We start from the raw sequence: 24,830 nt of genomic DNA, 5'->3' as shown, positions 1-24,830 counted from the left end.
AGAGAAAGTTTCAAAAAGCAGAAAATAGTCAACAATGTCAATAACTCTGTACCTATATCTATTGTTTTCTTTGTATTACTTTATTATGGTTTAAATTATATTTACCATAAAATATAACATATTTTTGAAATTTAATACAGATTTTTGTTTTTGTTAGCTCAAAAGTAAAGGGGAGAAAAGATCCCTCTATCCAAAGATGATCCTTTTAACATTATGAAATATTCATTTTTATTTTTTCTTTATTGATATTTGCTTATTTTTCAATGGCTATTCATTGCACCTGCATAAATATTTTAAGTAAAATATTTCAATTGAATAAACCATTTTGACAAGAGTTCCCACTGTCAGGGGCTAGGAATAGTCAAGAAGTGCTGTACAGACATGACTCAGTCAAGAGGAGGAGAAAGAAAGTTCAGTACCTTTGATTGTTCCCCTTCTTCCAAGGCGGAGGTGTACTATGAATGGCAGTCACAGAAACTTTACCTGGCTTGGGGAAACACCTGATTTCTATTCTACTGTTGTATACCAAGATCTGCACTTCACTTCTAAGCTCTTTCTGAATCATTACTTGGTTAGTCTTGGTAGGCCCAACCTGGCTTTGATTTCAGTTTATCCCTGAACTGTTGCCTCAGGTTTGCTCCCTACTTTACTGTAGAGTTCCTACTCTACTGTAGCAGATAATGTCAATTCCCCATCCAGATCCCTTTAGATGTTTCTTGTTTTTTTCCTGTGATCTATTTGCTATCTTTCATAGTCATTTGCCTCTAAGTCTTCTGGAGACTGCCTTAGGGCGGCGTTGTCTATACATGAGCCTGGAAGGACCTGGGTATTCCTTAGCCCACAATTATGGGATGTAAAAGGAAGAGACCTCCAACTCCTTGCTTTTAGTCGGGAGAAACTCTCAGATGTAATTTACACTGGATGGGATCAGGCTGTGGCATAGATTTGGCCTGAAATGGCATCCTTGCCTAACGACTTCTTTCCTCTCCTGTTTCCTCCACTTCCTTAATAGTTTCCTGGACACACTATCTTAATAAATCCCTTGCATATAAATCCTTGTCTTGGCTGTGCTTTTGCGGAAAAGACAGCTGCTGTCTGCAGAAAAGTGACACTCCTCCAAGCCTGGCTTAGGTCTCAGACCTGGCACTGAAGTTTGGCACAGGTTCCCCAAACTGCAACTATTTGGCACACATAACTAGTGCCTGTAAGTGTCATGCTAAATGAAGTGGCAAAAGGCTAGTGGCAGTGATGGAACACTGACAATATGGAAAGCCACCTGATGACAGTGTGATGGTGGAAGGCAAGGGTGTGTTCTGATGCCTGAAGAAGTTGTGGAAAGGAGCACTGAAGAGGTATTGTATGGGTCTAAACACAAACCACGGGCTTAAATGTTTTAGTGAATATATGAATGAAATACTTCAAAACTCAATTATTTTACATTATAAAATGGATCTTCACTACTTATTTAAAAAATAAACAAAGCATGAAATGACCTCTAGAAAGGGACATCATCCCCTACTAGCAAAGGATGTACTTATTTATCTACATTTAGGTTTGAGACAGGTGTCCAAGAAATAGGTAAGAAGAGAAGCTCCCATCTATCATGTCACTTCCACAGAAACCAAATCCTTGCTAGGATAATATGCAATGTTACAGTACAATTTTACCAGAACTGTATGAAAAAGCCAGTAACTCTGCTTTATCATAGCTCTAGAGAAAATAATACACAGGTATAAATATTATTTAATAATATACTGTAAATATAGTTAATATGTATTTATAAAGCAGTATAAATGGCAACAGAATAGTTGCTATCCATTGTGCACTAACTTTATACTATGTTGGATCAAAATGCCTAATGATTTCTCACATATTCCATATTTATTGCTTGTTCTTATCTGTTAGTTCTTTTATTAATGCAACAAATGTTAACTGGGCACCCACCTCTATCTAGGTACTATTTTTTTATTGCTTAAACATCCTTCATTACTCAAAGTATCTCAACATATGTACTATGGTATATTTGACAATTTCATCCACCTAAAATCATCTTTGGGATAAAGGACAGTATCAATAATAAGCACATGTAATAGTTTAAATTTGGAAGATAATTCCCATGTACAAAGTATTCAGTTTACAAACTTGTGTGATCCTCTAAATATCTTATGACATGGCAGGCAGGGATGATTATTTCTGCTTTAACAATGAGAAAATTTGAGATTCAGAGAGGCAAAATAACCTGAATAAGAGATCAGGGCTTTTGACTCTTTGATCAAAACTCTACCCATTCATTATTCGATATAGAATGATAAGGATGTTATTTATATATACGTCAGGAGTGTCCAATTCGGGTCCTAAATGTATACACTTAGAATTGTGCCAATCCCTTGGTTCTCTTCACTGATATACCTAGGTCATAGTAAACAATATTCCCTGAACTGTAAGGTGCAAATGGGAACCACATTTAGAAGCACATTAAACATTCAAGCCTCGGGGGTATAGAAAAGTATTGTGCTTTTCTGTGCCTTTGGCTATTGTTACCAAACTTTTTTTTTTTTTTTTAACTATACTCTATTCTTCCTCTTTTGATGACCAATTTTATTTCTTCTGACACTTAAGATCTCTGCTAAACTAGTGAGAGTTATAATCTAGACTAAAGTTGACCTCTGGTGCCTGTCTTTATTCTTTCTGAATTATATTCTTCTATGCTCAGTTAATTTAATCTTTCTTGTCTAACCTCTCAATGGATTTTATTTTCTCAGTTGTGAGATTTGCTGACATCCTGGAGACATCAGCATTATTCTAAAAATTATTCAATGTGGATAAAAAAAGCATTCCATTTAAAGTGAGAACAAGGACTGGTCAAAAATTCATAAAGAATTCTATTCCACAACATTTTCATCTTAGTTCTTCTCATTACACTGAAGAATTATTTAATTAAAACAAAAATATATTTGACCCATTAATTATATGTGTACATTTGAAGACCCACTTCTCCGAAGGCCATTACAAACCCAAGAAATTAAAGGTAGCCAACAATACCATGATTCCTCCTACCCAAATACAGGTAAGGATAGAGGAAATGTACATATTATCAATTTGCAGAATATGGTGCAATGTATCAGAGAGCAAACTGAGGAGCTAAACATTGCAAAAGACTCTTTATACTAGTTCAGAAGACAACAATAGAAATGACTGTACCACTAGCTCCCTGCCTCAGGCTCCCTTGGTGAAAAATGATGGAAAACTATTTTGGCTAACTTAAGTAAAAAAAAAAAAAAATGTGTGTATATAAAGATAAAGATGTGGGGTAGTTCATAGAAGTAAGGAAAAGCTAAAATCCTAGGTTGAAAAAAGAACTGAAGCTCAGTGAGACTTTGGGATCAACGTAGTTGAAAAAAAAAAACATCAGTGAAAAATGTAAGAATCAGAGTACCTAGTTAAGAATTCTGGCTCCGAAAGTTACATTGTAGTGTTGGGCAAATTATTTTACCTACCTGAATCTGTTTCTTGATTTGAAAAATGGAGATAATAATTACACCTACAAAATGAGATTGGGGTAAAACTCAAATTAAGTATTATATACAAGGGTTTAGAATAATGCCTAGTAAATAGCAAACATTCAATATAGATTAAGTATTGCTGTTAAATACTAATCTGAAGGTCTCTGTGATAAATCAACTCAAATATGTTTTCAGTGTGTGTCATTTTTTTCTAAGATCCAGAAATAAATATACTGGCTCTTTGAAAAAAAAAACTGATAAAAATTTATTGATGTGATATGTAACACCTAATTTAAAGATAATAACACATACACAATAATCTTGCTTATAAATACCACAGCCAATTGATTTTCATAGAAGGCCTTCATTGATTTTTTTTTTTTTTGCCAGACTTTTACATCTGTAGCCAACTAATGGTTGCAACTGAGGAACGTGTGTAGTTCTCAGACGAATGTTGGTTGATACTTTCATTTATGTTACCTAGTAAACTACAACTGTAAAGATAAATGTATATGTTGGAACATCATGTGCTTGTTAAGGATATGAATGACTTTATTACAAAATTGGATAATAGTTTATTACCAAATTGGATAATAACAGAAGCTCTTCCTGAGGGAGAGCATTTCCTCAATTTTTTTTGTGTGCCATCTACAATGCAATAGCTAGAGACATAACACACTTTAAAATTTAATCTTCACTATGAACATTTTCTCCATCATTTTCAGCATCTATAAAATTAACAAAATAAATAAATAAAACTCTTATTTGTAGTGTTGGCTAACTTCTAACTTCTATAGTACATATTTTCTCATTATGTATAATCTCAAGCTGCCAGTGTGACTGAATACAGAGTTCGGTAATATGCACCCAGCATATCATAATATAGGAGATCCATCATATGATTGAACAGAATAGATGTAAATAACCTCAAGACCCTAGCTAACAGTAAAGTGTAGCAAAATATTTATTAAATGATGTTCATAAATAGATAGTTGTCATGCTGTTTAATAAAATTTAATAAATTTTATGTTTGGATAACTTACAATTTAATATTTGCTATGCTGAACAATGAGCTTGCCATATTCCTGATAATTTAACAATCAGCTCTCAAGGAGCTGGTGAAAGCTCCAGCATATCCCTGTATGATGTTCTCTTGGTAGATGAAAGTAAAGAGGTTAGGACAAGGTACTTTGATTGAAGCCCCCTCCAAAGACCATTCAGAATGAGAGAGTGGTTCCTCAGATTTATAAAGAGAAACAGATACTGTCTAAGCAAACACACAAAATGGGTCCAAATCTACTACACGCCAAGTTCTCCTTTTTTTTTTTCATTCATTTCTTGCTGTAGTGTCTTCTGCATAATAAAGCAACCTGTACCTCATACTTCTCATGACTCTTGCTCTGATAAATTTTTCTCCACAGCAGTTGTACCACCTGATATACCATGTTTCCCCCAAAATAAGACCTAGCCCGACAATCAGCTCTAATGCATCTTTTGGAGCAAAAATTAATATAAGAGACCCAGTCTTATTTTATTATAATATAAGACCCAGTCTTATTATACTATAAAACCAGGTATGATATGATATGATATGATATGATATGATATGATATGACATGATATGATATGACATGATATGATATTATACTGGGTCTTATATTAATTTTTGGTCCAAAAGATGCATTAGAGCTGATTGTCTGGCTAGGTTTTATTTTCGGGGAAACATAATGTTACTTATTTTTCTTTTATTGTTGTGACCTCTGACTACAATGAAAACCCCTTCAGCGAAAAAATTGTGTCATGTTTTATTTAACTTTCAATCTTGGCAATCAAGAACTCCACCCAGTATTTAGTAGTTAAAAATATTTGTTTAATTAAAAAACAAAACAAAAAGACACCCTCCAGTAGAAAGAAGAATGTCTTGGACAACTGAACCAGCTGTTAAATGTCATAGTACATCTATTAGATAAATGGCGATAAGTAGATGACAATGAAAAGAAAAGACAATTATGTGGAAAAAGTTGGTTAAAACAGAATGATGAAGGTATCAGAAGCAGACAATTAGCTATCTTGTTCAAAGATGCTATTTTGGTGGGTTGCTGAGCTCCAAACAGGAGGTTGTGGACCCGCAACAGGACTCCAGACTCGTAACAGGACTAGAATAATGAGGAATAATCCCAGCCTAGCAAATTGCAAGTAATAAAACAGACACGAAAGAAGATAGGTTTCCAATTATCAGGACCAAAATTATAGGTAATATTGAGTGTCAAGTAGAAAACCAAAACTAGATTATCATTACAGGTGCATTAAGAATTCAACACTAAGGGTGACCTCAGGATGAGTCCCAAAATACCAGTTTAAGACTATTTAAGTGTCCTGCAAAAGTCAGGATTTATGTTTAATTAATGTAAGGTAAACTCAATGAGGTGGTGAAAAGGTCTTCAGAGAATACAAGACGGGTTTTGCTATGTTTTTTTCATACAATTTTTCTTTTCATTTTTTAAAGGCTAATATACTTGAATGATGCTGATCACTCTATTTTAATCAGTGGTTTCCAGCCCTGAATATGAAGATCACTTTTTTTTAATATGAAGGAAAAATTTTGATGAGGATCTACACAACACAAAGTTGTTTGTTTGTTTTCAGTTTATTAAGAAGAAACAAATACCTGATGTTAAAATTGGTACATTAACATTATAAATATACTTCGTGATTTTCAATACCATTGATGTGTATTTATATTTAAAAAAAAGGTAATGCAAATACACTTGAGGTATTCAATCTGTGATTCTTCTGTGCATAGACAGATCTTGGGCTGGGAATAGATGGTCTTCAATTACATAAAAGTATAACATAAAAGAATACACACAAAAATATACAAACATATTTTCAGTTGTGTACCATACTCATTCACCTTTACCAGTTGTTCAAAAACTATTTATTCCAGCTTTGACTTTTCTCCTATGAATTATTTTAAGGTCTTATTCAGTCTTGTGGGTTCAGATAACATCTATATGATGTCAGCAAATTTACATCTTCATCCCAATCTTTTGGTCTCTAGACTTTGTCCCAACTTTATATCCAGTCTAATAGATGACATCTCAAATGTAACATGTTCCGTACCGAACCTTTGTTTTCCCTCCTAAACTAGCTCCACCTGTATCCTTCCCATATGACTTGACACGCGTTCTCTGCTAATTATTTATGCATCATTTCCTAACACTGAGCCAACCCTTCTACACTCTGCTCTTTGATGTTAGGGTTAGGACACTGAAAATTACACTTGTCAGGTAATTTTTCCAGCTTTAGGGTCCAGCTGATTTACATTCTAAGACAGCTGATTCACATTCTTTCCTTAGTGGTCTGAGCACCAATCATGGGCTATCTCCTTCTTTGAAATCTGAGCTGTAGCTCTACAAAGCCCCTATTACAAAGTCTTAGATTCGGTAACACCATCTTTTCTCTTTTTTTTCCTCTAGCTCTAAAGATGGTGTCTGTCAGTATAGTGATTACCTTTGCATTAATTTCTATTATTTCCAATTACAACAGCTGTATATAAATTCTGCAAATTAAAGTTCATGTGTTTTAAATAACTAATGTTGATGATATTGTCTTCAGTAAATTGTAGTTGATATCTTCCTTGGTATCAAGAAGAGCCTAAGAAATAGACTCTCAAAGATGGTATTTTGGGAGAGTGCTTTCCACATTTATTGGCCTTGACGTAGCAGAGTTCCTAGTCTGTAGAAGATGGAATTAACACTTATTTAATTTATTACTTGTGATTGGGTGAAACACATATTGAAGGCAAGGTTTGAGGAAGAAGGGCAAGTAGTTTCTGCATTTGATGCTTATAAGGATTATGGAGGGAGAGAAATATTGACGACTGCAGTGGAGTCAGAAAAATATTAAATTACAGTTTAAGTCATGGTCAGAGAATAAGAGATCTTCTAAGGTGATTCTGTAGCACTGGGCAGATAAGGCTGAACATTGTACCCACAACTTCACCATGCAAGTTGCACCTTTATAATGTGAGCTGAACTTACAGACTCACAATTTCTCATGTGAAAATTAGGGCATTAATTGAGAAGGAATAGGATCCAGAAATCCAAAATACAGAAAGTTGGATGCTTCAGAATAAAGCTGAGAATCTTAAAACCCTAAGTCATCAGAACCATCTTTGCAAATACAAGCATCCCCTCATCCCTTGCCTTGAAGCTCATGTAAAATCTCCACCAGAGGAAATTCCCTTGCAATGGACATTTAATTTTTTTTCAAGAGCAACCACTATCACCTCTCATATTCTCTAAAGGAGAGCGGTCAAACTCTGTATGCTAATGGAAATGTTCAGTATTTTCCATGTACAATATGGTAGTCACTAGCAACTTGTGGCTATACAGCACTTGACATATGGCTCATCTGAAATAAGTGGTCTTTTAAATGTGAAACATACTTTGGATTTCCAAGATTTAGAATAAAAAATTATAATAAATTATTGCATTAATAAATGTACGCTATGGCATGTTTAAATTATAATATTGAAGTGAAATAAAATATAACAACATTAATTTAATCTTTTAAAAAATATAACTACTGGAGAGACGTCATCAAAATGGCGGTGTGAGGTGAGCCTCTGTAAAGCTCCCCTGGAATTTACAACTAATTGACCAACAATAACTCCACAAAGGACTCCCTGCACAGCAGACAGGCAAGATGAAGAGGCCCACAAGTGAATTCGCCTAAAGGTGGACAAATCACGCGAGCGGGGGAGGTGGGAAGGGAGACGTGCAGAGACAGAGCCCCGTGGGCGCAGAAGACACCTAGCTCAGTGCTCTGAGCTCACTGCATCCCGGAACTACAACTCTGTGGGAGAGGGAAGAACTCGGACTGCCAGGGATTCGCTTATGGACCACAGGGCTGAGGGGGCAGCATATAACACGGCTGAACCCAAGGCTCACAGCAGAGACCTCGGAGAAAAGACTGAGGGAAGAAGGCTTAAAACAGTGGTTTAAGCCCTAATGGCCGGACAGAGAATGAAAGCCTTAGGCAGTGAGCCTAGCTGCCCCCTCCCTACCCTCCCAGAACTTGCCCCTCTCCCACCTGCCCGGTGCTGGAAGCGGAACAGTAGCAGTGTCAGATCAAAAGAACAGAATATTTGCTGTTCTGAGAACTGTGGACTGCAGACACATATTCACAGCCCAACTAGTTCTGGCAAAAGGGAGGGATCTGTGGAAGCAGGACCGGTTGTGGTGGTGGTCACTGCCATTACTCTGGGCCACCACTCACAATTCACCGAGCCCCTGGCTCCACCCTATCTGGGAGGATCCCTGCAGGAGTAAACAGAACTATTGAAACATACGAGCTATCAATCTGGTGCAGGAAGAGTTTTAGAACTTCAAAATCTCTCCGCATACTCATACGGACACTGCATCCTGTGACCCAGATGAACTATTAACTGAGGAGAAGCCCATCTCCCAGGGAATTCCCTCATTGTGTGAGAACTGGAATAGTGCAGAGAAAACAGCACTACCGTGTGTGAGAGAGAAAAAAAAAGCTGCAGTCGAAGAGAAAATAAAACATTCTACCAACAAGTACTGGAAAACAAAAGAAAGACCTCTTCATATCAACCTGTTGCAGAAACAACTCTTGTAGATGTCTAGGAAGAGAAATAATAAATTAGTAATTGCCATGAATAACCAAGGCAACAAGACAACTCAGAAACAAAGTGAAAAGTCTCCAGAAAAGGAACTTAAAGATATGGAAATATATTATTTAAATGACAGAGAATTCAAGACTACTGAAGACTACAGTTCGGAAAAAACTCAATGAGATGCAAGAAAACACAGAAAGGCAGTTTATTGAAATCAGAAACACAATCAAAGAACAACATGAGCATTTTACAAAACAGATTGAAATTTTACAAAAGAACCAAATAGACTTTCTGGAGATTAAGAACTCAATAGAAGAAATTAAGAATGAAATAACAGCTTAGGTAGTACAGTTGACCAGATGGAGGAAAAAATCAGTGTCATCGAAGATAGAAACCTGGAAATTACACAGATGGAAGAAGAAAGAGACTTGAGACTTAAAAGAAATGAAAGAATTCTACAAGAACTTTCTGACTTCATCAGAAAGAACAATATAAGAATAATGGGCATACCAGAAGGAGAAGAAAGAGAGAAGGGAACAAAGAATATATTCAAACGGATTGTTGATGAGATCTTCCCAAACTTGTGGACAGAACTGGATCCTTGAATCCAAGAAGCCAATAGAACACCTAATTACCTCAATCCCAACAGGCCTTCTCCTACGCACACTGTATTGAAGCTTTCTAAAATCAACGACAAAGAAAGAATCTTCAAGGCAGCCAGGGAAAAGAAGACGGTAACCTACAAAGGAAAGTTTATTAAATTATCATCAGATTTTTCAGCAGAAACACTACAAGCCAGGAGGAAGTGGAACCAAATATCTAAACTATTGAATGAGAGAAATTATGAACCAAGGATAATATATCAAGCAAAGATATCCTTTAGATAGGAAGGAGCAATAAAGACTTTTCCAGACATCCAGAAGCTGAGGGAATTTTCTAATACATGACCTGCACTACAAGAAATACTAAAGAAGCCTGTTTCACTACCATCAACAGGGAAAATTTGTAGCAACCAAAAACTAAAAAGGAGGAAAGTAAAGGCCTGAACTGGATAATGGGAATGGAGAAAGTAAGCATGCTGAAGAAAATGGAATACTCCAAATATCAAACTTTCATTTACATAAACTTAAGGGGAACCACTCAAAAAAAAAAAAAATCCAGAACTGAAATATATACCGTAATAAAAGAAGAAACAGAGGGAAACATCATAGAATACCATCACACAGGAATAACAGACAACAACAAAAAGAAAAAGAAACAATAGACACACAGCCTTACCAGAAAACTAAAGATAGAGTGATAGGATATCCTCATATATCAATAATCACTCTAAATGTAAATGGACTGAACTCACCAATAAAAAGGCACAGAGTAGCAGATAGGATCAAAAAACTAAACCCAACGATATGCTGTGTCCAAGAGACTCATCTCAGCTACGAGGACAAGCATAGACTCAAAGTGAAAGTGTGGAAATTGACAATCCAAGCAAATGGTACACAGAGATAATCAGGTGTAGCCAGAATAATATCAGATGAAACAGACTTCAGGGTGAAAAAGATAACAAGAGACAAAGATGGACATTTCATAATGGTAAAGGGGACTATACAACAAGAAGACATAACAGTCATCAATATTTATGCCCCCAATCAGGGAGCACCAAAATATACCAAGCCACTACTAACAGAACTAAAGAGAGAAATTGACCAAAACACAACTATACTAGGGGACTTAAATACATCATTGACAGCTATGGATAGATCATCCAACCAGAAAATAAATAACGAAACAGTAGCCCTAAATGACACATTAGATGAAAAGGACATAAGTGACATATATAGAGCACTTCATCCTAAAACATCAGACTATACATTCTTTTTGAGTGTACATGGAACATTCTCAAGGATAGACCATATATCGGGACATAAAATCAGCCTGAGCAAATTTAAAAAGATTGAAATCATACCAAGCATATTCTCTGATTACAAGGCTTTGAAATTGGATATCAACTGCAAAAAGAAAGGAGGAAAAAACACAAGTAAATGGAGATAAAACAACATACTTTTAAGAACGACTGGGTCAAAGAAGAAATTAGAGGAGAGATCAAAATATACATAGAAACACATGACAATGAAAATACATCCTACCAAACCTTTTGGGATGCAGCGAAAGCAGTTTTAAGAGGGAAATTTGTATCATTAAAGGCCTATCTCAAGAAACAAGAAAAATTGCACATAAAATCCTCATGTTACACCATAGAGAACCAGAAAAAGTAGAACAAGTGAAACCCAAGGACAGCAGAAGAAAGGAAATAACAAAAATCAGAGTAGAACTAAATAAAATAGAGAACAAAAAGACAAGAGAAAAAAGTAATGTGATACAGAGCTGGTTCTTTGAAAAGATTAACAAAATTGACAAACCCTTCGCTAGACTCACTAAGATAAAAAGAGAGAAGACACTATTAACAAAATCAGAAATAAAAAAGGGAAAGTTATCACGCACTCCACAGAAATACAAAGGATCATCCAAGAATACTATGAAGGACTATATGCCACCAAATTCAATAACCTAGAAAAAAAGGACAAGTTCTTAGAAACATATAGCCTTATAAGGCTGAACCATGAAGAACTCAAAAATCTAAACAGACCGATCACCTGTAACGAAGTTGAATCAGTCATCCAAAAACTTACCAAAAGCAAAAGTCCTGGACCAGATGGCTTCACTAGTGAATTCTACCAAACCTTTAAAGAGTATCTAATACCAATTCTGCTCAAACTCTTCCAAAGAATTGAAGAAGAGACAGTACTCCCTAACTCATTTTATGAGGCCAACATTACCCTGATACCACAAGCTGGCAAGGACAACACAAAAAAAGAAAAATACAGACCAATATTTCTGATGAATACAGATGCAAAAATCGTAAAGAAAATTCTAGCGAATCGAATACAACAATGCATTAAAAAGATTATTCATCACGACCAAGTTGGGTTCATCCCCGGAGCACAAGGATGGTTCAACATCCGCAAATCCATCAATGTGATAAATCACATAAACAAAATAAGACAAAAATCATATGATTATATCAATTGATGCAGAAAAGCATTTAACAAGCTACAACATCCATTTACGATTAATACACTGAATAAAATAGGTATAGAAGGAAAATACCTTAACATAATAAAGGCCATATATGACAAGCCCTCAGCTAATTTCATAATTAATGGTGAAAAACTGAATCCCTTTGTTCTAAGTTCAGGAACACGACAGGGTTTTCCCCTATCAGTTCTGCTTTTCAACATAGTGTTGGAACTCCAGGCCAGAGCAATCAGGCAAGAAAAAGAAATAAAAGGCATCCAAATTGGGAATGAAGAAGTTAAATCATCACTTTTTGGATGACAAAATTGACAAATTATCACTCTTTGCTATATGTAAAACACCCTAAAGACTCCTCCAAAAAGCTATTAGAAACAATCAACAAATACAGTAAAGTTGCTGACTACAAAATCAACATACAAAAGTCCATTGCATTCCTATATACTAACAATAAAATCTCAGAAAAAGAAATACAAAGAACAATTCCTTTTTCAATTGCAGCAAAAAGAATAAAATACCTAGGAATAAACTTAACCAAGGATGTGAAGGACCTATATGCTGAAAACTATAAGACATTTTTGAAAGAAATTGAAGAAGACACAAAGAAATGGAAAGACATTTCGTGCTCATGGATTGGAAGAATCAACATAGTTAAAATGGCCATATTACCCAAAGCAATATACAGATTTAATGCAATCCCCATCAAATCCCAATGGCATTTTTTAAAGAAATAGAACAAAAAATCATCAGATTTGTTTGGAACCACAAAAGACCCCAAATAGCCAAAGCAATATTAAAAAAAAAGAACAATACTGGAGGTATCACACTCCATGACTTTAGCTTGTACTACAGGGCTACAATAATCAAAACAGCATGGTATTGGCAGAAAAAGAGACACATAGACCAATGGAATAGAATTGAGAACCCAGAAATAAAACCACATAAACATGGACCGACAATTTTTGACAAAGAAGCTAAAAGCATACAATGGAGGAAAGACAGCCTCTTCAATAAATGGTTCTGGGAGAATTGGATGCAAAAGAACGAAACTGGACTGCTATCTGTCATCATGTATCAAAATTAATTCAAAATGGATCAAAGACTTAAGCATAAGACATGACACAACAAACTGCATAGAAGAAAACATAGGTTCTAAACTTATGGACCTTGGGTTCAAAGAGCATTTTATGAATTTGACTCCAAAGGCAATGGAAGTAAAAGCTAAAATAAATGAATGGGACTATATGAAACTTAAAAGCTTCTGCATAGCAAAAGAAACCATCGACAAAATAAAGAGGCAACCAACTTAATGAGAGATTTTTGCAAAGAGCGCCTCCGATAAGGGGCAAATATCTAAAATATGCACGGAACTCATGAAACTCAACAACAAAAAAACAAACAACCCAATTGAAAAATGGGCAGAGGACCTGAAGGGACATTTCTCCAAAGAGGACATACAAATGGCAAATAAACATGAAAAAATGCTCAACATCACTAATCATCAGAGAAATGCAAATAGAAACCACAATAATATAATCACCTCACCCCAGACAGAATGGCTATCATCAATAAGACAAATAGTAACAAGTGTTGGAGAGGCTGTGGAAAAAAGGAACCCTCATAAACTGTTGGTGGGAATGCAGACTAGTGCAGCCGCTTTGGAAGGCAGTGTGGAGGTTCCTCAAAAAATTAAGAATAGAATTACCATATGACCCAGCAATCCCTCTCCTGGGTATCTACCAAAAAAATATGAAATCATTTATACATAAAGACACGTGTGCTCCAATGTTCATTGCAACTTTGTTTACGGTGGCCAAGACATGGAAACAACCAAAATGTCCTTCGATAGATGAATGGATAAAGAATTTGTGGTATATATACACAATGGAATACTATTTGGTGGTAAGAAAAGATGATAGAGGAACATTTGTGACAACATGGATAGATCTTTAGAATATAATACTAAGCGAAATAAGTCAGACAGAAAAAGCAGAGAACCATATGATTTCACTGATATGTGGTATATAAACCAAAAACAACAAAAGAACAAGACAAACGAATGAGAAACAAAAACTCATAGACACAGACAATAGTTTAGTGGTTTCCAGAGGGTAAGGGGGTAGGGAGTCGGAGATGAGGGTAAGGGGGATCAAATATATGGTGATGGAAGGAGAACTGACTCTGGGTGGTGAACACACAATGGGATTTATAGATAACGTAACACAGAATTGTACAACTGAAATCTATGTAATTTCACTAACAATTGTGACCCCAATAAATTAAAAAAAAATTCTTTCACTAAAAAAATATATATAACTACTACAAAATTTAAAATTATAAATGTGTCTCATACCATTTCTGTTGGACAGTGCTCATCTAGACAGTCTTCAAACACTGTACAGAATTTCAAAGAATTTTGGAAACTACTTTCTACTACAATTTTAAATAGACATGTTTTAAAAAAATCTAAGTATGAGTAGATGCAAAGGACACAATTTTTGTTATACTGTAATTTTACAAATACCTTAAATACAGTTTTCGTAAAATCTTGCATCTTTAATTCAATTAATGTCTAGTGTCCACTGTACATTATAAATGGAAACACCTAGAAAATCAATTGGACATATCAAGATTTTTTTCCTCTTCAAAAAATTAGGCTTTGTGTTTCAATTTAAACTAGCCTACACTATACTTCCAGGTAGAGAAAAGTCTAGTTCTAGAAGAGAGAGAGATGCTGATAGATAGATAAAAAAAATAGGTATATAGATACCTATGATAGATAGATACCATGATAGATAGATCATGGCTGACAGATAGATAGATGATAGATAGATAGATAGATAGACAGATAGATAGATAGATAGATAGATAGATAGATAGAGATAGGTGATAGATAGGTGCATTTGTACATTCGTACATACATACATACATACATACATACATACATACATACATACATAAATACATAGATAAAGAGATGGGTCTTTCTATAAGTTTGTTGTTTGGATAAAATAGGTTAATTTCTCCTTCAAATATTTTTAGTGAATCTATCTTTTTCTTCCTTCTAAAGGATTCTCGCTCAAGAGCTATACATCTGCAATTTCTCACTCTAGATCTCCAGAGATTTTTTCATACTCAAGTACTGTAAATATTAATATTTAGTTGAAAAAGTAATATATGACATTCTATGACATTGTGAAAAAGGCGAACAAACAGATATAGGTTAGTTGTCACGTAGGACAGTGTTAGAAAGTGGAATATCTTAAAATAGTTTCCATGCCCCCAAGTATAACAGGGATTGTTTTTGCACCCCAGTGCTACATATCTCAGATTAAAGACTAGATTAAAACACACTGGACCTAAATTGAGGAAGATTATCTTCATAAAAATTAAGAAAAATTCAAGACAGAAAATTATTTTTTTCACACATGGAAATAATGTTAAACGGATAATGTAATGCAAAAAGAAAAAATTAATTTAATGACCAGGTTATTTAAAATATCACCTCTAATATTTTAACTTGCCTTTATCAAGAAGTAAACTGTATTCATCATTGAAATGTTATAATTAAAGGAAATATTCCCTACAAAACATTGTGGAAGGGGTATAAAGTAACCTCAAAAATACATATATGTATATGTATGTGTGTGTGTGTGTATATATATATATATATATATATATATTACTTTATATATTTTATATATATTACTTATATATTTATATTACTTATATTACTTATATTATTTATATATATATATTACATATATATATTTATATATATTACTTTAATATTGTAATGCTCGGTCTTTATATTTTGTTTTTAGCAAGCTTAATGGCGATGTTTACAGACTGATCAGTAAAAATGACTGTAATTAATGTTTGATATTTTAGTATAAGACAGTTACCTTTAAATTATTCAAACACATAATGAAAGAGTATGCAGTATTTTTTTGCATTAATATATAAGTTAAATCTAAAAATTGAGGAGAAATATATTTCTTGATGGGATGGCAACATTTGACAATTATAACAGATATTTTTCTCGTGATCCTACTTCGAATCAGACATTTCATATATTCTTATCTAATCAGTAAAACAACTTTATGATATGGTATTATTATTTCTAAAAGATTAAAAAAAAAAAAAAGTGTTTCAGAGGACTCCAGGATCACACATGCTTTAAATTATGTAACCACTAAGAGGGACAGCCCAGATTTAAATCCAATTTCATACAGATTCATCTAAATTTTTCAGTCTTTTTTCCACCAACCATATATTTGTTTTAGATATTTAGAACACCATTACTTTTAAAGTTATAGAACATAAAGAAAAATGTGAGCAATAATTTTTGAAGAAAATTATAGATATTGAGGGATTAAGAATCTTGGTTAATTATGGTTTATACTATATGTAATATATAGATGATGTATTATAGAATTGTATACTTGAAACCTATATAATTTTATTAACCAATGTCAATCCAATAATTTTAATAAAAAAAGTTTTTGACATAGTAACCTATGGAAAGTAGATCTTTAGACATTACTTTTCACTATGTATTATAACCTGTGAGTATGTCACAAAATCAATTTAGTGAGGCATGACCAATATTTTTAAAATAAATAATCACAATAGATTAGAATAAAAAATAGAGAAGTACAATTTTATAGTAAGGAGAAATATTATTTTGGGCAGTGTATGTGAGAGAGAGAGAATGCACACGCCAGGGAAGAATATGAACTATAATTCTAACAGTGGGGCATGGTTAAAAATTCTTGAAAACCAACTTCTATAGATTATTTTAAAACAGAGGTAAACCAACAGATCAAAAATTAATGTCCTCAGCCAGCTATTTGATAAAAATAGCAAAGAAGTGAAAGTAATTGTGTCTTCCTTAAAAAACAAATTGGATTTTTTATGAAGAAAAAGAAGAGATAAAAATGTAGCAGATTAGGTAAGATGAACAAGGAGAAATATGAAGACCTTTGTGAAACTTTAGGTAACTCAGTAATGAGAATTAATTAAATTTAGCAAAGAAGACATCTTATAGAATAGGACGCAATTACAGGATTTTGATGACAATTATAGGTAATTACAATGACACAAGGAGATTTCTATCTCAATGCAAGATAAATATGACATATTTGCTTAGTACTTTATAATAAATTTACTTCACGCTTAACTTCATGTAAGACACATCTCTTAGTGTGTGATATATCCTTGGTAAATAACTTACCTTACAAAGTACACAGTTCTGACCTTTACTACTAGTTATGTGATCTTAGTCAAGTTATTCAGCTGCCATTAAATGCAGAAATAAAGGTACCTCAGAGAGGGTGTCTTTATGAGGATTAAACAAGTCATAAAAAGTGCTGCGAATTTTACCTGACATGTTGCTAAGTGTTCAATAAATTTGAGTTTATTTTTCAAGTACTACATGATTTTTAAAAAAATTTCTCCACAACCAATAATTTGCACAGAGAAGGTATTCGATAAATAAATATTTGCTGAACTGACCTGATGACACAGGTTGGGCGGTTATAATAACCTCCTTTATGCAGTTGAGGGGTTATAAATTAGGTGATTTTCCTAAGTTTATATAGATAGTTTGGGGCAGAGTAAGCTTCTGATCTAGTTTTTCCCATTCATAAATCAGGGCTCTCCTGTGAGGCAAGCGTAATTGACTACTGACTGAGCTGACTTTTAAAACACTGCTGCTCTTAGAATTAGGTTTTATTAACTGAAACCTAAAATACTCTGGGAGGTAGTATACAAGGTCTTACAATTAAGTTCATGAAGTTGTTGCAACGCTGTTGCTAACATTTTTTATATCAGAGGGATTATTCATTATGAATTTTTACCAACTGGACAAACAATTAACCAAATTTACTATTTGGAAGTGCTAAAAAGGCTGCGTGAAAAAGTTAGATGACCTGAACTTTTTGCCTACTCATGGCTCTTGTATCACAACAATGCACCAGCTCACATGGCACTATCTGTGAGGGAGTTTTTAGCCAGTAAATAAATAGCTATGTTGGAAAATCCTCCCTACTCACCTGATCTAGCCCCCCATGGTTTCTTTCTTTATTCGAAGATAAAGGAAATATTGAAAGGAAGACATTGTAATGACATTCAGGATATCAAGGGTAATATGACAATAGCTCTGATGGCCATTCCAGAAAAACAGTTCCAAAATTGCTTTGAAGGGTGAACTAGGCGCTGGTGTCTAGTCAGCACCTTCCCAAGAGGAGTACTTCAAAGGGGACTGTAGTGATATTCAGCACTGAGGTATGTAGCTCTTTTTCTAGGATGAGTTTGCGATCTTAATTGTCATAGCTTGCATACTAATCAAATAACAATGAGTTAATGTGTGTTAAGACATAGTAACTCAAAAGTATTATTTCATTTGTTTCTCAGAACACCTGGTCTTATTATTCACAGTTTTTAGATAAAGAAATGGAATTTCAGAGAGTTTAAACTACTTGATCATCAGTTAGTAAATTCTGAATCATTGTTTGAATACAATCTGACACCGTTGTAAAGGCTCTATGACAAAACTTTCCTTAACCTAACACAGAAAAGATATTATACAGTCTGAGAGGAATTTTGATTCTTACTCTTTAATTTATCTCTAAATTATAACAAGGAGAAATAAGATAAAGAGAGTAGGAGAGGAAAACTAGCTAATTTTTTTTTTAGCTGTTCTTACACTCATTTGGCATTATAATTTTGTTTGAAGTATTCTGGCACATATATGTTTAGATGTATTGCTCATGTTTAGTAAAATGGAAAGACAAAAGGACCTTTTACAATACTATAATATGAATATTCTATTAGTGAAGAGCACATTAAAATCAACTACTTATAATAAAAAAAAATAGCTGTGTGACATATGGTATTAAAGAAACACTGTAAGTCAGCTCTCTATAAAAACAAGATATACCTGAATAATACTTCAAGTAAAAAAGATACAAAGTGAAAAGACATTATTCATGGTTTCTTTTTTAAAAAAGAAATATATCCTTAAAATTTTTAAAAACATATCTCAGAAAACATTCATACATAATTTTAACATGTTGTCACTGATATGTTAGTAACCCGGAGTATAACTGTATTACTTTACGTTTATGTTTCCAAATTTCTCATGTAAGTTTACGATTTATATAAAGGATAAGTTGAAAACATTGCAGAAATCATATTTAGGTATGAATTTTCTTCACTGCACTTTCCTCATGATCTCTTTGCCTTCGTCTCTATGATTATACTTTTCTACGACAGGTGATTTTATTACCTTATTTGTATTCACTGCTGTGATGACCCAGACGCACTGTGCATTGCTATCATACTGGAATGGAAAGTTGGGAGATGTAAAGATTCCGCTTGGTCCTTGAAGATTAGAGCCACATGTCTTCACTAAAAGAGAAATTGCATTTTAAAAGATGAGCATATACCATGTGCAAAATCACAACAATAAAATATCTTGCAAACAGATTTTAAATTCAAAATCACACAATTCTAACCACACTGAAATATATATTAGGGCTTTATAATTTCACATAATCAAAATGAGAGTGTTTTTTACACACTGAAGTTCACAAGCTCAATGGTTTCAACAAGAATTAAATACTAGCGATGAATAAAAGTGAGAGGCATGATAAAATGTCGTCTGACTGTAAGTAGGTGAGTTTAATAAGACAGATATATTTATCCAATATTGGGTTAATAAAAATCTAGAAAAAGAAAGAAGCAAAGCTTTGAATTGATTAAACAACTTAAATGGTAGTGTTTTCATTTATATTTAAGTACCCTAGGACATTTTATAGCATAAATTGAGACATCAATACTAAAACTACTCTTTGTGTTCTTATAGCTGTGAATTAAATTACTCAGACTGCACAGAGCTACACTGAAATGATTTAAATAAATTCCCACAAAAGTTAAATGCTGTATTTCCACAGTTTTCTAACCCTTCTTTCTTCTATTCAACAAAACAGTTTGTGACCATACTGCATCTATGTCTTAACTTCTTTTTCTTTAACTTGAAGTTTATATCTTGTGGTGATTTAATGGTTACTTTTAATTTTATCTTGTTTATGTCTGATTTTTACATCAAAAAAATAAAACTATATTATTTTGTAATAACAGAAAATGATAAATGGTATTTTTCTTCCTTCAACATTAATTACCAATCTTTCTTTTTCTATTTAACGCTTAACTTCTTGTTAGTATTCTATGCTCAGCACTTCATTTTCTTCTCTCCCATTTACTCTTTCTTTTTTTTCTTCTTTGAATTTCCATAGTATAAATAGTCCCACCTTGTCTGATTTTAAGCTACTAAAGGTTTATCAAGGTCTCATAAAATTTCTAAATCTTTCACAACTGGCTTCCCCACCCCCATCTTTATTGATATATAATGAACATATAATACTATGTAAGTTTACAGTGTAAGGACATGATTTGATACACTTATACTGCAAAATAATTAAGAGCAAAGTTGGTTAATACTTCCATCACCACACATAATTACTCTGTGTTTATGTGTGTGTGTGTGTGTGTGTGTGTGTAGAATATAAAGATCTACTTTCTCATTAATATGCTAATACAGTACCATTAACTATAGTTACTATGCTATACATTAGATTACCATATTCATTTATATCTGGAAATCTGTCCTCTTTAACCAACATCTCCCCATTTTTCTTACCACTCTCAGCTCCGCCTCTGGCAACCTCTATTCTGCTCTCTGTTTCTGAGTTTTTCTTTTTAGATTTCACATATAAATGAGATCATTACATTACAACTTCTTGTAAGTCTTCTATGCTCACTACTCCATTTTCTTCTCTCCATTCATCTCTGAAAGTATTTCAGTCAGACTTCTGTCATTTCAGTGTTGTAATTGCTTTCTCAATACTAACAATGACTGCCTAATTGCCAAGTCGAACAGTATCTCTACATTTTGTCCACCTACTTGATCTCTCAGCAGTAATGGAATGTATTGATAAGCTTAGTTCTCTGCCTTCCCTTACACAGTCCTAAACTCACTTGATTCTTGGCCTATTTGTTTAAAATAGTTATGTTCCATACCCTGTGTACGATTCTATTTTTCCATCTGACTCTTAAGTAGCATAATTATAAACCAATTTAATAACCTATTTTATCTGTTTTCAATGATCTGTTTGAATAGTTAATCTAATTCACTTCCATGACTACAAAGGTCATTTCTGTGTTGACAGATCTCAAATCTACATCAACAATTTTGCCATCTCTTTTGACGTCTAGAATAATTTTCTCTCTGTTTGCTGGACATTCCATGAAATGTTTTAAAGATGTTGTTAATTAAAGCTTTCTTATCTAATCCCTCTACCTTCTTACCATACGTACATAAGCACTCCTAAAGACGTATGGATTCCTCCTTTGAAACATCCTGCTTTTCTTCTTTTCTTCTCTTCCTAAGACCCAGTTTTGCATCATCATATTTTTCCTGGACTAGAAATAGCTACTTAACTTCTTCCTATATTCCATTTTCTGTCTCTATTCTATCCTTCTTAGCACTACTATATTTCTCTTTCTAAAATACAGATTTGATTCCTTTACTTGATTGCATAAAATCTTGATATAGATTTCCTATAGGATAAATTACAAACTGCCTAACAGAGCATATAAAATTGTTTCTGTGAGAACCTAGATTGCTTTCCCAGTACAATTTCCTGCCATTTTATACAGTCATGCACTCAACTTGTGCCAGAAAAGAACCTTGCTCTTCCTTAAATGCACCATAACCTTTATAATTTTCTACTTTTTCTATGATGTTCTCCATGTCTAAACTGTTATTCCTTCTTACATTTGCCTGTAGCAATTTTATTCATTAAACCAAGGCATGCTGATGGGCTACTGCTTTCTATAGGAAGTGTTCCTACTTCTTCCATTCAGGGTTTTGTAATGGATTACAGTACTCACAGCACATTATTTGAATACCACATCTATAAAGGTGTTCAGGTGCTAGTGATCAGATAGAAAATGTAGTTATATATATTTTAAGAACTTTACAGCAATACAAAATTTACAGCAATCACATGATGGGTTTGAAGTTAGTAGAAACCGCTTTCTGATAGGAAATATTGCTTGAGAGGCACTTAACTACTTTGTAGTTCTCTGGAATGCTTTGTTTTCTAAAATGAATACACACTTATAATATTTTGTGTGCAAGATCTCCTTCATCATCTTTGTTAATCCCTAGTAAAGTGCTTTCACGGTGCAAGACTATTTACCAAAGGAACTAATATCCAAATTCTTTGGCACAATTCTTACATGGACTATAAAACAACTGCTCTCTACATGCTGATAAAGAATCCTTATAAATGTTTCAGGCTGGGGAGTTATCCTTTTTGAAAGTGATTTTTTTTCATTTCCTTAAGCATCATACAGGCTAAGTCAGCATATGCAAATTTATTTAATAGATTTTGACAGTTCAAACAGTAGCTGATAGAAATATTTCAAATTTTCGACAGCCTTCCACTATGAGAATAGAAGATGATAATTAGAAGGTGTGCTTTATTCGGGTTGGGGAATGAGACAAACTGTTATTTGAGTAGAGTTGCAGGAGTTGACTCATAGCAACAAGCCTATAACATAATCAAATGAAAAAAATTACTTACTGTCCTTATGTCACTGAGATTTTGTAGTTGCTTGTTACATGCATAGCACATACTAGTGAAACTTTGTTTTTATATTTTCAGTTATAAAACAACCCATGAATGAAGATCTTTGTATCTGCATCTTTATACTTGTGCTGTTATTTGTACTTTATACTTGTGCTATTATTGAAGGATGAATTCTTATAAGAATTAGTTAGCCACAGTACATAAGCGTTTTAAAATTTGATAAATATACATAAATTAATCTTTAACAGACTGTTCAATATACTTTCAGAAATGGTTTAAGAAAGAGAACAGTCCCCAAACTCTCACAATAATAGTATCAGCTATTTGTACTTTTGTAATTCTGTTAAACATGTCAATAAAGTTTTAATTTCTAATTCTCTATATTTTTAGTATGGTTTAGCAGAAGTTTTTTTTTTATTTATTTTTATTTTTTGTGTTGTTATCTCTATTTCTTTTGCTTTGGTTTTTCTGTTTATGTATACTCTTTTTAGTTTAAATTGTCCTTTCCTCATTGATTTATAGAATCTTCCTGTATATTATCAATAGACTCCTTTTAATGTGTTGCAAGTATTTTCCTATAGTCTTTATGTAAAAAAAATGAATTTTGCTTTAAATCAATTTGTGTCTACAAAGTTTTTAAAAATATATATAGGTAATCTGTCAGTACTTAACTTTAGGTACCTGTGTTTTATGTGTTGTTTAGAAAAAGTTTCTTCAAACCACCTGATTGAAAATACCACCTAATATCTAATTTTCATAATTTTATATTGTATTTAAATTTTTATTTATCTGGAAATTATTTTTGTCAGCTGTAAAGTTGGAGAAATAATCATATTTTCCAATAGGTGAATAGCTATTTTTCCAACAGCATTTATAGTAAACTCTATTTTAGTCCCTACCAATTAAAAATTATACAACTTGAATTGTATTATGTTATGTTACATTATATTTCTATCTATTATCTATAAAATAAACCTATACGTGGATCTGAGTATTTTTTTGGTGGGGGATTGTTTCACTGATCTTTGATTATTCCTCTGTAAATGCCATATTGCTTAATCACTTTTAATACATGGAAAGTCTCTACGCCTGTGTCACACATTACTTTTTTTTTTTTAAGTTAATTCTTAAATTTTATTTATCCATTTACTTTTTTATCATAGTAATACATATATACAGATCAAAACGACCTATCAAAAACAGGCCTCTTCTGCCCCATTCTGCTACAATCCCTACTCCACTCTCGCCAGGTACAACACTGAAAACTTCAGCTATTTGATCTGGTATTCACCATCACATTTCTAAATACTATGTTTATACTATAATTTCTATTTTTTTTTAGTTTTATTTTATTTTATTTTATTTTTACATCCCTCACTCCGTGAACCCCCCTTCCCCCATCCACCACCACCCCGACCTCACACCGAGCCATCACATTATACACATAAAATTATAGTTGGCATTCATTAATGTCCAGCCTCTGGTGTACAATGCCATGACCAGGCATCCACAGCATCCCTGAGGTGGTCTCCCAAACAGGACACATGTCCATCGGACACCCAACAAAATTCACACATTACTTTTGGTATGGCAATTTCTGTCAAATAAAAACATTACAATGTGTTCTCAACCTCCTTATTCACCGGATCTGGCACCTGTGAGGTGCCAAAAGTCAAAATGACCATAAAAGGTAAACATTTTGAATTGATTCAGGACATCAAGACAGCTACAACAGCGCAACTAAAGGCACACATGAAAGAGGACTTCCAGAACTGCTTCAAAAAGTGGCAAGAATGATGGGATAAGTGTGTTCGATGCAAGGGGCAGTATTTTGAGGGGTTTTAATGTCACTGTGTCTTTTACTGTATTTTTTTTTTTAATTTAAACATTCACATCTTGTAAATGGAGACATGGGGAAATAGTTTTAAA

The 24,830-nt window shown here is 33.5% G+C and overlaps 1 protein-coding gene across 5 annotated transcripts in view; it reads right to left on the bottom strand.

Moving 5' to 3' along the window:
• CSMD3 (CUB and Sushi multiple domains 3) overlaps positions 1-24,830 on the bottom strand; it is a 1,140,077-nt gene that overhangs the window by 548,304 nt on the left and 566,943 nt on the right. For all 5 annotated transcript variants that reach the window (XM_081069899.1, XM_081069900.1, XM_081069901.1 and 2 more), the window contains one exon: positions 19,532-19,653. In XM_081069899.1, the coding sequence (XP_080926025.1) occupies positions 19,532-19,653 (122 nt within the window). The remainder of the gene's footprint in view (positions 1-19,531; positions 19,654-24,830) is intronic.

Source organism: Rhinolophus hipposideros (assembly GCF_964194185.1).
Source record: "Rhinolophus hipposideros genome assembly, chromosome: 13".
Lineage (NCBI taxonomy): Eukaryota > Metazoa > Chordata > Mammalia > Chiroptera > Rhinolophidae > Rhinolophus > Rhinolophus hipposideros.
Note: the sequence above shows the minus strand (reverse complement) of the source record. Positions and strands in the feature narration are given on the sequence as shown.